Consider the following 17,403-nt stretch of genomic DNA (forward strand, 5'->3'; position numbering starts at 1 on the left):
CTGTTAAGACAGCAGGTAAAAGTTGGTCTGTGTTCTGTCGGAGCTGCCTGCGACGCGCTGATGAGATCCAAAAAGATCGAAATCGCAATCCGCGTCTGGCAGTTTCGACAGAATACACCGAATTATTTTATTCATATTATTGTCAAAGGCCTCGAAAAATAGGTGCTATATGACAATATTATCGTCCACCTTCTTGTTTATTTTACGACAATAATTTCACACCTATCAAAAAACAAAAGGTGATTCAGTGCGAAATCACAGGAAGCATGAATGTGGCCACCCTGAAACGAAAGGGTCGCATTCAGTCTGTTCTGTTATTGCAGCATCAAGAGCGTTGTTATTTGAGCGGGGTAGCAACAAATTCAAAATATGGGGTTGTAATGCATGCCTGTTTGACTGAAGAAACAAACTAATCGCTGTCGGTTACCAGGGGACCCGTTGAACCCTCAGCAAAAGGAGACAGGCTGTTGAAGACATTAGTTTTTAAATTGTTGTCACTTTTTGAAAGCATTTTGACATGTCCGAGGCCGTGAGTCGCGAGAAATCGATGAGAACGTTCGTGCCACGAGCAACGTTTCGGCTCCTCCGGCGACTCCTTCAGGTCGGTGTCGCTTTTGTGGTGCCAAAACAGCAGCTTTTTCGGCATCAGCCGGTTAAAAGACGATTTGGTCCTCGTTGACGTTGAATTTTCAAAATGTCCACGTCGTCTTGCTTTCGGTGAGTGACAAATGAAAATGTTAGAGGGTGTTTGAGAATTGTCAGAGGGTGGTCCCAACGGTCTCATTTCGCCTGGTTTCAGGATGAGAGTAGCGGTTACAATCGGAACTTGCAAACATGCACCTTCACCTTTTTGAGAGGGAGGCGGCTGAGGGGCGGCTCTTTTCTTATATTTTCCGGCCCTCTTCTCTTCTTGTTTCAAATCTTTTCCCAATACGGTCATGTGCTCAAGCAACCTACTGTTTTGGGGGTAAAGAGAGATTTCTCGGAATTCGGTACTTTCAATTAATTGTAAGTCTTTAGAAGGTAAGGACGGTACCTTTTGGTCTTGCGATTGGACGGACTCATCCTCCATGCAGTCTCTAAATTCACCGTCGCTTGAAGAACTCGATTTTTCTTCAACATTACATTCGAACAATTCATCCTAAATAAATACTTTATTGTAAGACTAATAACTTTTCGTGAAAATTAAAAATTTTGAAATCTTTCGTATAACATTCACCTGATTAGGTTCTTACATATGTTGGCGTAAAAGATACAAAGTCAGTTTAAACAGACGATAACTAATGGAAAATGCAAATAATATGCGACAAAAAAATAACTTATTTGTATTGCAGAAATTTCGTCAATTGATGTATCTTTAAACGCGTTAACAAATGCAGAATTCCCGCGTCAGCAACAATTTTATTTTTAAAAATCCTTGTCCTAAAATTTGTATCCGACAAAATAAAACGTTTGTTACGCCATTCTGAATTACAAAACTCTTATGTAATAATGTTTAATTTTCTTTATTCAATATTATAATTAATACTATAGTATTTTTACAATTATATGGTAGTAGTTTCCAAATTATATGAGTGGCAATATAATTTTTATCATTTGTATTAAATCAATTACCTGCCATTAAAGACAAAAAAGGAAAAAGTTAAAGAACGACAAACAACGGGAAGGGGGGGGGGAGTTTTAGGGATCATCACCATCCAAGAAAAGGTTGTACAAGTAATTATAAGAAAATTTGAAACTTGCAATTGGTTTTAAACTAAGCCAGATAGAAACTAATTGTGGTATATATGTACTAAGTAAGGCAATACAGGTGGAATATTTCACGAGTGGGAGCGTGGAATGTTGGGACAACGTGCCAAGCAGGGAAAATAAAAAATTTGAATGTTGAGATGAACAGATTGGAATTAGATGTAGTATGCATTAGTAAAATATGTTGGCCAGAAACTGGAGACTTCTGGAGTGGAGACTTTAGAAAGTTAAAAATGAAGAGGTATTAGAAAGAATAGGAGAACAGAGCATTATATAGAGAAATTAGAAATTTTGAATGTTGAGATGAACAGATTGGAATTAGATGTAGTATGCATTAGTGAAATATGTTGGCCAAAAACTGGAGACTTCTGGAGTGGAGACTTTAGAAAGTTAAAAATGAAGAGGTATTAGAAAGAATAGGAGAACAGAGGATTATATCGAGGTCAATAAAAAATAGGCGAGATAAGTTGGTAGGACACCTTCTCAGGAATAAAGGGCTAGTCAAAGATATATTAAAAGCAGAAACAGGAGTTAACAGGAGTAAAAATAGGCCTAGATTAAATTACATTTCGCAAATAGTTAAAGATGTGGGATATTCCTAGATTAAATTACATTTCGCAAATAGTTAAAGATGTGGGATATTCCTAGATTAAATTACATTTCGCAAATAGTTAAAGATGTGGGATATTTTATGTTTATTAAGGAAATACGAAGATTAGCTCAGGATATGAAAGAGTGGAGGTGCATGTTCAATCAGTCTTAAGACTGACGACCTTATAGGCAATACGTTCACCCAAAATGCTTAATTAGGTGAATGTGTAGAATATATTTTCTCAACCGTATCTACATCTATACGAAAATATCAACTCCTTTTCATAAAACTGTTCTAAACCAACCCAACATCTAAAAACCCTTTAAGCAAAGCCTAACATTCCTCAAAAAACCTAGTAAAAATTGAAATTAAGATTGTATTGGGATAGGTCGTTTGTCCTAATTGTACTATTTGTTGATTACTATTACTAATTAATTTATTATTTCGATATAGTTTTTGTGTTTTCCCCTGAACAAGAGTACACCGGTATGACCCAACTGTAACAATTTCTATCGCTGTTGGTGTATCAAGTTTCGATTAATGATAGCTTATTAGTATAATTTTGTCATTTTGCAGACTTTTAATAATTATAGGCTCGTTGCAACGGTTTCAACTCAACCCTCTCGTTGAAAATCCGCCAACCAAAAATTAAGATTTCAATGGTTCAGTGTTTAAATGACTTTTTGAACGGGACTTACTGTGATTTGGGACGTTGGTGAATGTACTATTTAATGGAAAGCTTGCCAGAACTAAGACATGAACCATTAACCGTAGTGATTTTGCCAGGTACCCCTTTGTTCAGTAACTGGCAAAATCACTATCCAGTGCATCTCTAATTTAAATTCAACCCACTCGAATTTGTAGAGTAGAACGGTTAAAGAATTTATATAAAAATAACACGAAACATTATTATTTCGATTTGACAATCCATCATCACGTTCGTTTATAATATTATTACGACAGCTGTTCAAAAAGTATTTTGAATTTCAGCGAGTTACGTACATTTGATTTAAGATTTTTTTTGTGGCGTTATGTTGGTACTCATGTCTTTCACTTATACCAACAAGTTCCGCCATGTTGAATGTTCAGTTAATTTTTGACAGGTGCTTTGCTTGCACGTGTTTTGCCTAGTCTTCGATTTTTGCCTATTCAAAGAAATGGATCAAGGAATTGTGACTGTGGCATATGGTGAAGCTACCTTGAACCGAAGCAACGTTAATCGATGGAACAAAATGTTCTCAGAAGGCCGAGAACATTGATGAAGTGAAGAAAATAGTATAGACCAATCGTCGAATCACCGTTAAAGAAGCTGCTGAGCACCTAAACATATCGATTGGCTCCTGCCATTCGATGTTTACCAACGATTTGGGCATGAGACGGATCGCCGTGAAATTCGTACCAAAATTGCTCAATTGCGACCAGTAACAGCATCGTATTGGCCCAGAGGGTCTTAACTGGTGATGAATCATGGGTTTATGGTTATAACGTGGAAACCAAAGCTCAATCAACTCAATAGAAGCTGCCGCACGAGCCAAAACCGAAAAAAGCGCGCCAAGTTAGGTCGAATGTGAAGATTTTGCATACACTTTTCTTCGATTGCAGGGGCGTGGTGCATCATGAGTTCTTGCCACAGGGTAGAACGGTCAATATAAAGAATATTACCTACAAGTTATGCGCAATTTGCGCCAAGCAATCCGCCAGAAACGCCCGGATTTGTGGAAGAACAAAAATTGGCTTTTGCACTATGATAACGCCCCTCCTCACGCATCGTTGCTTGTGCGCGAATTTTTGGCCAAAAACAACATACTAATAATGCCGCAGTCACCGTCTTGCCCAGATCTGGCCCCCTGTGACTTTGACTTTTTCTTGTTCCCGAAACTGAAAAGATCTATGAAAGGAAGACGCTACGCTACGATTAAGGAGATAAAGACGGCATCGAAGGAGGAGCTGAACAAGATCACAAAAATGATTTTTTGAAGTGCTTCGATGGGAGAAAACATTGGCACAAGTGGGGATTACTTTGAAGGGGACAAAACAGATATCATGAATAAATAATTTTTGAAACAACACAAAATTTGCGATACTTTTTGAACAGTCTTCGTATGTACCTATAAGATTGAAAAAATTAAAATAATAATTAATTCCACGTACCTCGCCCTCCGTGATTGTGTTAGTTTTCTTTGGAGCCGTCGTAGATCTGGTTATCCGCATGGAACGCGGCCTCGGTGAGCTCAAGGAACTACTACGTACCAACCCCTCTCTCATTTTTACCGTACCAAATACCTCTCCACTCGAATACCCAGAACTTATATCGTCCGTCGATTTCACCTGACTTATGATAACATTCTTCCTTACGTCGACTTCGGAAAAATATAATGACGACGACTCCGACGAATGCCTGCTGGGGCTGGCACGTTTCTTTTTCATTACGCGAGTATCCGTTTCGTCTTTGACGACAACGGCGTCATCGTCAGGACTTCCGCTCAAATCACTTAAACTGTAGCTTCTGCGCAGTTGGTTCACCAGGCCCCCTCCACCCTGGAAAAAATATGAGACTTAACTCTAAAGAAAGTTTACTACCCCGATCAATTTTTTGGATACGGTGACTCATTCTCTTTAAGTATTTTTTCTATTCGCTTCTGTTATGTTTGTCTTTGACGTAATAAGAACCTTTCTAAATATTACCTCAGTTATTAAAAAAATCGACATGTAATTATACAACACGTTACTGAAGTGAAACTTCTTCCAACACACAAACATACCGGGATAGGGATTAAGGAATTGGTTTAATGGTATTATTTGTACACATTGAATTTAAATTTTACACTGTACATGCCGGAGTTGCCTGTAACGAACGTTGCATTGATTCGCGCTCACGGCTCAAGCGATCCCCACTACAAACTCGAGTACGTGGACGAGTAGAACGGGGACATCCGTTGCATGTTTTCGTTACATAGCAACTCACATGAAACGAACTTACCCTACCGTGCGTAAAGAAATTTCACTTCAAAAAATAAAAAAAGTTTTTGTTGCCAAAAAGATTTACACACAATAAAGGCTTTATATGTGTAATAAAAAAAGAATTGGTTTTGTATTCTTTTTATTCTTACGCGAACTTTGAAAGACATTTAAACAAGCTGATAATTTTGGAATAAATTCGAGGAATTTTAATGTGTGGGTGTACGGAACAAGTCGAATAAAAAAAACTGTTAAGAAAAATGAGCCCCCAGTTAGCTAGAAAGTGGGAGTTTTAAAAATATTCCATCAGAAACAGATTTCTGTCCAATTTGAAACAATAATTTTTCCAATAAAAGCAAATCATAGTATGCTTGTAAATTTAATAACCCCATGAAATGCTATAAATGTATAAATTAGCACATCTACCTATACTCTGTTTTCTTTAAAGTGACGGGTGAAGCAATAAAACTGTAACCGACTGACCGCCCGTGTCTACGCCTAGACGGGATTGTCCGTTAAGGCACCATTGAAACGAAACACGATTAATACACCTATTAAGCTCAAAAAGGTTTGAAAACTACAAAGATAGACACAATAACATTTATTATCTATAGAGTTTATATCATATCTCTTATGAGTGTCAATGCCAGTTATTTGAACAAAGCTAATAATCTCTTGAATATTTTATTACAACACACGCCAATTAAACAAAAACAGACTATAGGTACTTAAAAACATCCAAAATAATCAAAAAAATTACTTTCTCAAAACATTTTTGTTACACCCTACATATACTAGCAACGAATTGAAAACCTAGCACAGATTAAATTCTTTTCAGCAAAGAGCAACATCCCCGAAAAAAATTTAAAAGGTTGCTAATGATATTTGTACAAATTTTCATACACCACATTCAATTTTTCAAAAGGTGATGGCCGCCCTTAATAATATAATTAATAAATGTAATAAAACAAACACTAAAATTGTTTCAATACTTTATTGGATATTGTCGACGAATCGTTTCGAGCGGACGGTTATTTTCAAGAACATATTGTACAGAAAAGCACATAGGGTACCTTTTATCCAGAAAAAAAATATTGTTCCCGAGGGATAGAAAAAAATTAGTTTTATGTGGTCGATTTCACCCCTTAGCTACCCAATCGTCATCATGAAAATTTGTAGACACATTGTCAAGGGTATAGAAAAGGACCTAGGGTACCTTTTATCTAGAAAAATATACAGTTCCTAAGGGGCAGAAAAATTAGTTCAATGTAGTCGGTTTCACGCCTTAACTACCCAATCGAGTCATTAGATTTTGTAGACACATTGTCAGGGGTAGAGAAAAGTACATAGGGTACCTTTTATCCAGAAACAAAATACTGTTCCCGGGGGTTAAAAAAAACTGTTATGTAGTCAATTTCACGCCTTAGCTAGCCAATTGATCATCGTGAAAATTTGTAGACACATTGTCAAGGGTACAGAAAAGGACCTAGGGTACCTTTTATCTAGAAAAAAATACAGTTCCTAAGGGGCAGAAAAATTAGTTCAATGTAGTCGGTTTCACGCCTTAACTACTCAATCGATCATTATGAAATTTTGTAGACACATTGTCATGGGCACAGAAAAGTACATAGGATACCTTTTATTCAGAAACAAAATACTGTTCCCGAGGGCTAAAAAAATTAGTTTTATTTAGTCGTCGACGATTTTTGACACGTATTTAGAACATCAAAGTAAGCGAAACCGCAGGTAAAACCTAATAACCAATAAAATTTTAGCATTTGTTTTATTACATGTTTTCCTATGTTAGGTTCTCAGTCTGCCATTAATGTGTAGCCTTCATTCAACCACATTTAGCAATACTTTAACGAAAGAAAACGATTTTTTTTAATATTTCGATGAATGATTTACGGTTATTTCAACAGTTGTGTAATAAAACCACTTACCTCATTCATTTTAGTGCACAAGATCTGTTAGTTTGTAAGTGCAAAAAGTAAGCTCCCTTATTATTTTTTTTATTCCAAATTCATGGTGCAAACACCTCATCGTTATAAAGTATGGTTTGGTTACGGTACATACGCCATCATGTCTCCTTAATAAATTTTACGACGATTTAGTAAAAACTGAGTTAAAAAAGAAAGCAAAGAAAAATAATAAAAATTATATAAGAATCGCAGTAAAACATAAATGTGTAAAAAAAAGCAAAAATAAACAAAAAGTATATTTATTTAATAAGAAACACACTCGAAATTTACAAAAGGCACACAATTTGCTTTAATTTAAAATATCAACACACAAATATTTTTTTTTAACATACACTAAACCAGTGAAGTTTAAAAACCAACAAGTTACTACAGCTAATTTAATTGTCTAAATCACACATAAGATATATAGAAAACAAATTACGATTTTATTTACTTATGTTAAATAAACCGTAGATGGGTATTTTTATATTCATTTATAGAAGAAAATATGAATTTTAGTAGTTGTATATTTGTTAATAATATAAACCCAAAAGACAAAGGTTAAACCAAATAAATGAAATAGAAACGTTAAAATACGATAATATAAAATAGCAATGGTATCTGCATTATGTAGTAATTAACGAAGATATCTATCAGACATTTTCCTCTCGACTTGGTCAAATCACGTTTTTCATATTCGTTTATTTATATCTCATAATAAAGAGCACTACAACTAGTATATTTTTTTTCTCATAAAAAAGAGATTCACGTTCGCTCAATCGTCGCCATCAATGATTTCAGTTTTGGTCCTTCTTGTGGCCCTTTTCGTTACCGTTTTGCCTTTGGCTTTCGTATTTCTAGAACTCTTGGCTACCTTTTTATCCACCACCACGACCTCATCGTCGTCAGACGAGTAAACACCATGGTTTTGTTCTTTTACAGCCTTTTTCGTAGCTTTCGGTCGCGTGTTTTCGTAATGCAACATTTCACTGTCGTCGTTACTGTCGCCATCTTCCGACGGTCTTTCGTCTATCGTCATCATGGTGACTTGATGTGCGGACTGCGATCGAACGACCACCGCGTTACGTGACGCTTGGCCGTCACCCTCGTCGCGCATAGCCCTTCCACGGGTCGAATCCGACAGCGCGGATTCGGACAGTGAAGGTATTAGATATGATGACGCCTCCGACAAACCAAAGTTCTAGCATAGTTTGTGTATGGACAATGTGCGTTCAGAGATAGTAGTGGAATAAAAATAAAAACAAAAAGCTCGTGTTAGATGACAAAGAAATAAACAATATGCCTAATATGGAAAGGTTTAGTGCACAAGGTTAAAAGAATGTACCAATACAGAGAGAAAATAATAACTAATTTAGTTAAATGAACAATAATCTCTTAGACAATCCCATACAATTGACCACTTTTACATTGGTACTTTATGGAAGGCTCCTGATATATATTTATGCAAATTTAGACTTTGTCAGGACTTTAGTATTTAGGGCAACGCTCACCAAGATGATTAATCCCTCGTTGGTAAGACCATGAATAACAGCACTAACTGGTACGGTTCAATAAATAATGATTGAGATACGATATTAACAATTGCGGTTAGATTGCATAAGTTAGGTTAGGTTTTTCGAATTTTTTTGAGTTTCTACCCATGAGCTTCTCATTGAGGTATCACATCCCTGGTGGGCGTTGCCCCAAACTAATATGCAGTCACTGTACTTTACAGTATCAAATAACTTCTTGTTAATTATTTACTGTTATTTTTCAATCTCTGTTGGCGAGCGGCTCGTTGTGGCGTGTTTAGAGAAGGGGATGATTTTTATCAAGAGCGGAATATTATAAGGACTTACCTTGATCGCCGTTTGCATGAGCACATTCACGCCCTTAGAGCCCAAGTCAAGAACCTGCTTGTAACTTCTCTCTTTGGCTTTTGATATATAGTCATCGATTTCCTGAAATAATGTTTATTGTTTTCGCTAGAACTGTCTTAATTTTATTAATCGGGTTAGTTGTGAATGACAAAGAAGTATCGAGATTAAGATCGACTAATGAATAAGATTTTTTCGTCACATTTCTACTGAAAGTTCAATCATTCGTCGCTTTATGCGAAGCCGAAATATGCGCAGATACAATGGGCCCAAACTAGACAATTTCGTAAATGTTCAAACTTCTGTCACATACGTGACGAAAAATAGTATATACACCTTGGGATGAAAGTGGGTTGCTGCATACCGCGTGCAGTTTGCCATCCGAGTCGAAGTCCCAATTTCACCCCTTGATGCGTCATCTAATATTTCGTCAAATCTCTGCCGCATGATAAAAAGTCGTCTAAATATGCGAAGCAGAAAAGTACATTTCCAGAGGGACGAAAACGCCCAACGGAACGAAAAATAGTAAACACACCACAGGATGAAAGTAGGTCACTTCTAGGGTTGCCACCAGTACTTTATTATAAAGTATTGCACTCTATTTCGACTGTGCGTACGTTATACTTTACAAGACACATAAAGTACGCAAAAATATTTTATTTAAGGCCTTAAGTAAACATCGTAATTTTGTAAGCGATTATTCGAAATTCAGAGTACTTTTACATCAATAATATTGCACAGAAAAATGGCAAGCCATATTTACAGAACAACCTGATTTCCCAAATTTGTTGAAAGTAGCGTTACTTTTGCTGTCCGTTCCGGTCACTTCAGCATTTACAGAAAGAGTACTCTCTGTTATGAACGCAAAGTGGCGGGACGACAGGAATAAAGCTTCATTAAAATTAATTAAAAATGAACTTTTAGTTTACTTAAATCTTTGTTTGCCATGTTTAGAGGCTATTAATGTATTTAAGAGCGACAGCAATTTGTTAGTGGCTGCTAGGTGCAACAAAAAATAGGTTTTTAAAAACAAAAAATAAAATACTTTATTTTTATGGCGAGTACTTTTTTTTTAACCTTTCAGTCGAGAAATACTTTATGTAAAGCCTGAAAAGGTGGCAACCCTAGTCACTTCATACCGCGTGCCTGTCAGCCTCGTTTTCGGCCACTTTCGTCCCCTGGTGCGTAATCTATTACTTCATAAAAAAATACAGTAGAACCTCGATAAGATAAAGACCAAGGGAAACGTAAAATAATTTAAATTATTGAGGTTTTTACTTACTAAGGGTTTAAAATTAAGCTTTAAATTTATGGATTTCCAGTAACTCTTCAGCTTTTTCCTTTAGTATAGGTCCACTAACACTAACGTTTTTATTTCTACACTGTCTAAACCATGTAACAAACATTTTTTTAAATTAGGAATTCAGCAATTCTTCGTCTTTTTCATAGAAGACTTTTCACTGCTTACTGAAGTGCGATGCCCAAATTATTCGTTTAAGTTATAGGGGGTTTTTATTTTAAATAATAGAGGTTTTGGACTCCGAGGACAAGGGAACACAAAATTTTATGAATTTATAGAGGTTATTACGTTATCGAGGTTTACGTTATCAAGTTTCTACTGTATATAATTTGCCTTTTAAAACCATAACTTCCTAGTACCTAATTCGTATCTTTATTTAATATCACATTAAAGTTTTATCAAATACGACTGTTTTTTTTTTATTACTGTAGTTTAAAGTAAGTCAAGACTTCAAATAATTTACTCCCTTTACCTGTTCCTTGCTGACAAGAGTAGGATGAACAAACTTTCGATAAAGAATGCTCGAACCTTTGGTCGCAGGGGATAAAAGCCATATCACAATTATTATCTTAATCTCATAATAGAAAGGAAACCTGTCAAAAAGACACTGGTTCAAAAAAATATGTGTTAAATTTTAAGGAACAATAAATCATACCAGCTAAATAAAACATCTGTAATTGTTTCGACACATGTGAAAAGCGCAAAAACTATCCAGTACATCATCCATTTTACCTAAAATAAAGCAAAATATTTGTTAAAAACATGACGAAGTAAAACAGAGCAACAAGTTTAAAGTTTGGAAGAACATTTTTCGTTCGTTTTTAGGGTTCGGTATATCGACAAGCTTTCCTTAAACAATGTCCAAATTGTATGTTTTGAGGTTAAACGGTAATACAAGTTTTTCATGAGATTATTTACCAAAGAAGAGACAAAAGAAATTTTCGGTGCCTATGAATATATAAATTGAATAGCAAATAGAGGTTTTACGAAAAGTGAAATTTCGAGGTTACGGAAGGAGAAAGAGAGGTTGTTAAAAGGAGACTGGGACGTCCGACTAAAAAAGCTACAACCAAAAGTAAAGATGAGGGTAGCATCCTGCAAGAAACATACGCTTAGTGCATTCCCCAGTGACAGCTTAGACAGCGTAATCTTGGAGATTCACAAGCAGTGGATGATCCAGCTGTGAGGAGGAGAACGACAGCGGGGAAGGTAGCGACAATGGGGCTCAGTTGGAGAGCAGCGAAGGGGGAAATACAGTCTCAAATGATGGACAGAACGTGCAGTATGGAGAAAATATGGGTAATATTGGAGATCAACTTCTTATAGTAGATGAAAGAATCGACAAACTAGAGAAGACAAATGAAAAATACAAGCAAATGAATGGCTAGAGGAGGAAGAGGGAAAGAGAAAAATGAAAGAAGGAGAAGAAAGAGATGCAAAAGTGAATCAGTCAGTTGGAAGCAGAAGCAGAAGAGAAACGGAGCAGGAGAAAGCCAAGCAACGAAAAAACAGGCTCAACAACAACGGGTAATGAAATGAGTGGGATAAATCAGTTAGAAGAAGAGGAGCGAAGGTCCCAAAGAGAAGCAAAGGGGAAGAAAGGTTGATAAGGTACTAGGGAACTTAGGAGAGGGAGATACGCGTCAAGGCAATGCCGGAGAGGTTGTAGTAAAAGGGTCAAAATCATTCGAAGTACGAATTAAAAAAAATGAAAGGAGAGAAGAAAAAAATGTAGTGACACAGAAGCTACAATAGAGAAACGTAATGAAGCAATATAGATGATGAGGTAGTAAAACTTAAAGAATTAGAAGTAAATTAATGGTAGTAGGAGAAATACCAGAAGGTGAGAAAAAATTAATATGTGAGACTGCAAAAGAAGCTGGTATAACGAATAGAAAGACAGGAGGGAACAATAACAGTGACTTTAAATTTATTAAAAAATGTAGAGAGATACGAAATAAAATGTGGAAGCTACTAAAAAGCTGATTCTGAGGCTGCGGTGATATGCAAAAGAAAGCAGATGTCATTTTATATGTTTTGAGTTGCAGTTTAAGACAAAAGAAATTTGTGAACATTTAAAGGTTTGATTATATTTTTTTAAAATAAATAAACACTACATATTTATATAAAAGCACAAACTAATAGACAAACGGATTCAAAAGCATTTTAAATATATAGGAAGCTAATTTATTGGCGCCGATTCCTATATCTTCCCGATGACTTCTTTGTGTATCTCTAATTATAGCATCCTACATATGTTATTTCCTGCATTGAAACAGCAAAAAAACAAAACGAGCTAAACTAGCTACACTCTTTAACATACATCAAAAATAGAACGTGAACGGTTCTTCTCGAAATATTTACGCAAAACAAACTTTTATCACACACCGACTTTCAATCGTTTAGCGTAAATAAATGGATTAATCTTAATCACTTGAGAAATAAACAAAAAAGTGCGTTATTAGTTGGTGGCACCGGTTTACTTACGTGCTCTTTCACGTTCTTCGTCTTCACAGCCTTGTAAGATGCGTAAGCGGGATAAAGGGTCCCAAAGACCAATCTGAAAAGAGGATACAAAATCAGGTAGGTCATGACCTTATGGCACGCGAAGCAAGCAATCATGGCCGCGAGAAATACGAAAAAGACGACGGTTTCGTCAAGTCTCGCCGCCAACAATGCGAGACCGTTGACGGAAAACGACAGCTCATCTTTCTTTCGGAGGTAATAATCCATCCCCGACACTGCACCACTGACTTGTCAGATTTTATAAACGAAACTGTAGTCGGCGTTGACGAAAAACAAAAAACAACCAAAAAATGAACGCCGACTGTACTGTGAGTCCAGTGAGTCGAGTTTAATTATAGTAAGAACGGTAGAGCAAGAAGCTCTTCTTTCGTCGACTCCGAGGCGGCACTAGAATTTCATCGCACAGTAGCGATCGTAAAATAAAACGAACGCCACACGTGCAATGCGCTCGTGCAATGAAACGTTTTTTATGGAGCGTACTGTACTCGCTTATATGGCACGACTGACTTGGTTTTTTAACCAACATTTCCCATAATAGACACGTGCTCAACCGAGTTCAATGAAACTGGGTTTACGCTTTATGCAATGTAGAAATTAATTTATTTTACAAATTTCGTAAAAATTTACCTCATACTTTCAAAATGTACCTGTTTAACAATAATTAAAGTCGGTATTGTCCGAACGATTTTCTTTTTCAAATTTTACACATTCATAAATCCACAACTGTTAAGTAAGTTTTTTAAATTTTTTGGGTCTGTTCTAAATTAAATATAATATATTATATTCATTGGTAATTGCAATTTCGTCAGAACTTAAGTAAAATTATACTTATTATAAATACATATTTAAGGGTGTGATCCCTAAATATTATTACTTTTAACATAATAAATTATATTGACCCTTAAGAAAACTACAATCTATAGATATAACTGACTCACAATATATCAATGCAGAGCCCAATCGCCTGGTTGTAGAGACTTGAAATATTTCAAACACGTTCCTTATACAATGTAGGCAAGCAGTAAGAAACGAATTTTTAAAATTCAACCCCTAAACGAATGAAATGGGGGTTAAAAGTTTGATGTGTCAATCGAGGCACAGTCCAAGCCGCAGAGTCAAGAAAGAAGAAAATTTTGCACAAAAGTACCTTATACAACGGTATCACCCACCATACAATTAATTTTCAAAATACAACCCCTAGGCAGTTTAATGATAGTAGTAATCAGTCTCTCGCTAGACCACGAAAACGAAAGTGCAAATACTTATCCATTTTTGCTCTATTATTAAAATTTTCATATGAGGTAGCCTTCATTAAACTATTGCTTAGATTATTCTATATTTTTAGAATTTTTGGAAAAGTTAAATTACAGAGTTTATTAGTTTTAAAATACAGATGTTTCGTTTTACAGAAATTAGCAAAAAAAATAAAATACTTAGCAATTGGATAAATTTTTGCTTTTCCTACCCAGAATTCACGAAAATACTAACTAGCGTTTAGGAAAAACGAAAATATTTTCAAAACGTTATTCATTTGTTTAATCAAATTTCATTTACAATTGACAACCGTTAAGCACTTATATGGTTATGTTCTATAGTTATTTATAAAAATGGTTTCCAGTTTGTCTGAGTACGTTATCAGTCAAAAAAACATCGTTCCGATGATTCACATTCTAATAAAAGACTACAGATTAAACTTTCAGAACCAAAATTGGCTAAGTAGAGTACTACATTTAATCAAAATAGACTAAACTAGAACTGCTCAATAGTAACAATATAGCTATAAAGTAATTCATTATTGAAAAACGACTAAAAGTTGTACTGTCAACTGTTTTGGCTACTTTTTCGATAAACAAAGGAACTCCTGGACAATGATGGTTCCCATTCACTTGTTATTGCTAACAAAAGAATAACAGACTCGTTTTTAGCCAGTAATATAGTTTTTTTAAATACCTTTTCACAAATATACAACGACAGTTTGTCCATTCCAGTAAATGATGAAGCGAATCTGTGGCTTTTCTCTTTGGGACATTGTTTTTTGTTTGCGGCTGGCTTGGTAACGTGGAAAAGTAAATTATTGGGCAAGTAAAATTACACGGAAACAATTATACGCACAAACACACGCAAAACCGATGCACGCACGCCGAAATACAACTATCGGGCACGCTAGAACTGCGCTCGTTCGTCGCCAATGTCCGTACAAAAATACAACTGCAAATCGTAGCGCGGGACAAATTTTAATGTAAAACTATTGCCAACAGCCCACTGTGAATAACCTGGCCAAATACTGCGACTAACGGACTGATTGACGGTGGACCCTAATTAGTATTACTCACAATGTTCACCACACATCCATAGTAATAATGATTTTTTTTACCTTAATTGTAAGTGCTTTAATGTAAAATTTAGTAAATACATACATAGAAAGGGTAGGTAAAGGTCTTGATGATCGAAAGAGGAGGTCTCCCCCACCACTTTACCATAAAAACTTCGTGGCGGTCTCACCCCCATAAAAAGTTATGGGGGTTCAAAGTTAATAAAAATGCCAATTTTTATACATTTCTGGGCATGTAAATATTTATATAGTCATTCTTAAACAATATTCAAAGGTAAAACTAATGAAAAATACATAAAAATATTGAGAAAGTTATATAAAACATTATTTAAATATCTTTATCAATAGGGTAGGTTAGGTTAGGTTATCGGGTTTTGTTCAAGTGACCACCCTCTTTCGATCCCCCACCTCCACCCGCTTGAAAATATTTTTTTTATTGAATTTTATTTGAATTATAGTGTATGAAAATTGTCAAAATAATCAACTTTCAACCCCCATAACTTTTTATGGGGGTGAGACCGCCGCAAATTTTTTATGGGGTTTTACTCAGGTGACCACCCTCTTTCTATCCCCCCTACCCTCACCCCCATCTAACCCCCATAACTTTTTATGGGGGTGAGACCGCCACGAACTTTTTATGATACAGTGGTGGGAGAGGCCTCCTCTTTCGATATCACCCACCCCCACTCCCTTTGGGGGTGACGGCCATCATCTAGACATTTACCGAAAGGGTATTCAAAAGATTTTTTCAAATTAATCCGATTTTTATTGAAAGTTTAAATACTAAAGCCTATAGCAAATCACCCCATATCGATTACATTATGATACAAAAACTTGTTAAATATTCTAGGTCGCACAAGTTTTCTATTTATAAATTGTAACAAATTCAAAGCAAAAGTTGTAATTTATATTTTTTCTACAAAAACCAACTGGTAAATTGACTTCAAGCCGCTACTTTTTGGTCATACTTCTGAATTTTTATAGTGGATATTTTAAACTCCATCAAACTATTAAATACCTTTGAAAATTTGATTTATAATATAAACATAATGGGATAATAAAATAAAATATTGTAACATTGAAAAAGCAATAAATTATAACAGAATCCAAATAATCTATAATATCATGTACAGTAGAATCCGCTAATAATGGCATCAAAGGGAAATGACAAACACGTCCTACTAAGCGGTCGTCATACAATGCATAGTCTTAGAAAATAGACAACTTTCTATTTTGGTTATATAGTTTAATAAAGAGAAAAACTACAAATTGTATGTATTTATTAACAGAAAAAGAAAAACAACGACGAATTGTAATATCAATATACATAAGAAGGGTCAGAAAAATGAGCGAAAATGTTATTATTAATCATTTGGGTCACTATAGCCGGATATGGTTTCTTGAGAATCGTCATAATAAACGATATGTCATTTTAAACGGAGACATTATATCCAAACTTTCCTATAGAGAATTTAATGTGAAAACCAAACTTAACACTGCAATTACTTCATATTAAGCGGTTGGTCAATATAGGCGGAGTCATAATAAACGAATTCCACTGTACTTATTTATCAAATAGTCTTTTTGACTATTATCTTTTATTGATTATGGCCACTTCATTTGAAATAATGTTAATTACACTCTGTCACACACAAGTGACACAGGACATGTCATAAAAATAAGTTGAGGTAGGAAGGAAGGAGTCTTGGCACAAAACGAGGTTTCCCGCACCGTACGTTTCACTTTAGATAAACAAGTTTCTATTTCACAACAATTCTCTAAAAAATAGAACGACTTTAAATATCCGAAAAAAAAAAGGAACAATTAATACAAACACAGCACTATCGAACTTCTATAAATTCCTCGGGTAGAATTAGAAGGCACGTGTTACCAAAACAGACAAACTAACACAAGAAATATTTTCTAAAAACAGACGCGTCCGGTGATTTTGATGTATCTTTAGCAGAAGGTAAATGATCTCAAAATAGACCGTACGGGCATTCTCAAACAGCCATTCGTGTACGAAATAAGTCACTGACAGCGAAACTACTACTTAAAAAATTAGGGAAGAAGAATCAGTTGAATTTTACATTATCATAAACAATTTA

The 17,403-nt window shown here is 35.4% G+C and overlaps 1 protein-coding gene across 6 annotated transcripts in view; it reads right to left on the minus strand.

Moving 5' to 3' along the window:
* The window catches only part of LOC108737439 (receptor expression-enhancing protein 2), a 14,136-nt gene extending 809 nt beyond the window's left edge, over positions 1–13,327 (minus strand). Inside the window, exons 1-7 of one of the 6 annotated variants that reach the window (XM_018470282.1) lie at positions 12,925–13,316; positions 11,093–11,169; positions 10,910–11,030; positions 9,120–9,221; positions 4,493–4,879; positions 1,037–1,141; positions 881–956 (exon numbers count right to left, since the gene is read on the minus strand). In XM_018470282.1, coding sequence (XP_018325784.1) covers positions 954–956; positions 1,037–1,141; positions 4,493–4,879; positions 9,120–9,221; positions 10,910–11,030; positions 11,093–11,169; positions 12,925–13,170 — 1,041 coding nt within the window. In that variant the 5' untranslated portion in view covers positions 13,171–13,316 and the 3' untranslated portion in view covers positions 881–953. Of the gene's footprint in view, positions 1–388; positions 1,142–4,492; positions 4,880–5,725; positions 6,534–9,119; positions 9,222–10,909; positions 11,031–11,092; positions 11,170–12,924 lie in introns of those variants that run through there. The other 5 variants (XM_025981671.1, XM_025981672.1, XM_025981673.1 and 2 more) reach the window with 5 other exon arrangements.
* Between the last annotated feature and the right edge of the window lie 4,076 nt (positions 13,328–17,403).

The sequence above is a fragment of the Agrilus planipennis genome, unplaced genomic scaffold (assembly GCF_000699045.2).
Source record: "Agrilus planipennis isolate EAB-ADULT unplaced genomic scaffold, Apla_2.0 scaffold143, whole genome shotgun sequence".
Lineage (NCBI taxonomy): Eukaryota > Metazoa > Arthropoda > Insecta > Coleoptera > Buprestidae > Agrilus > Agrilus planipennis.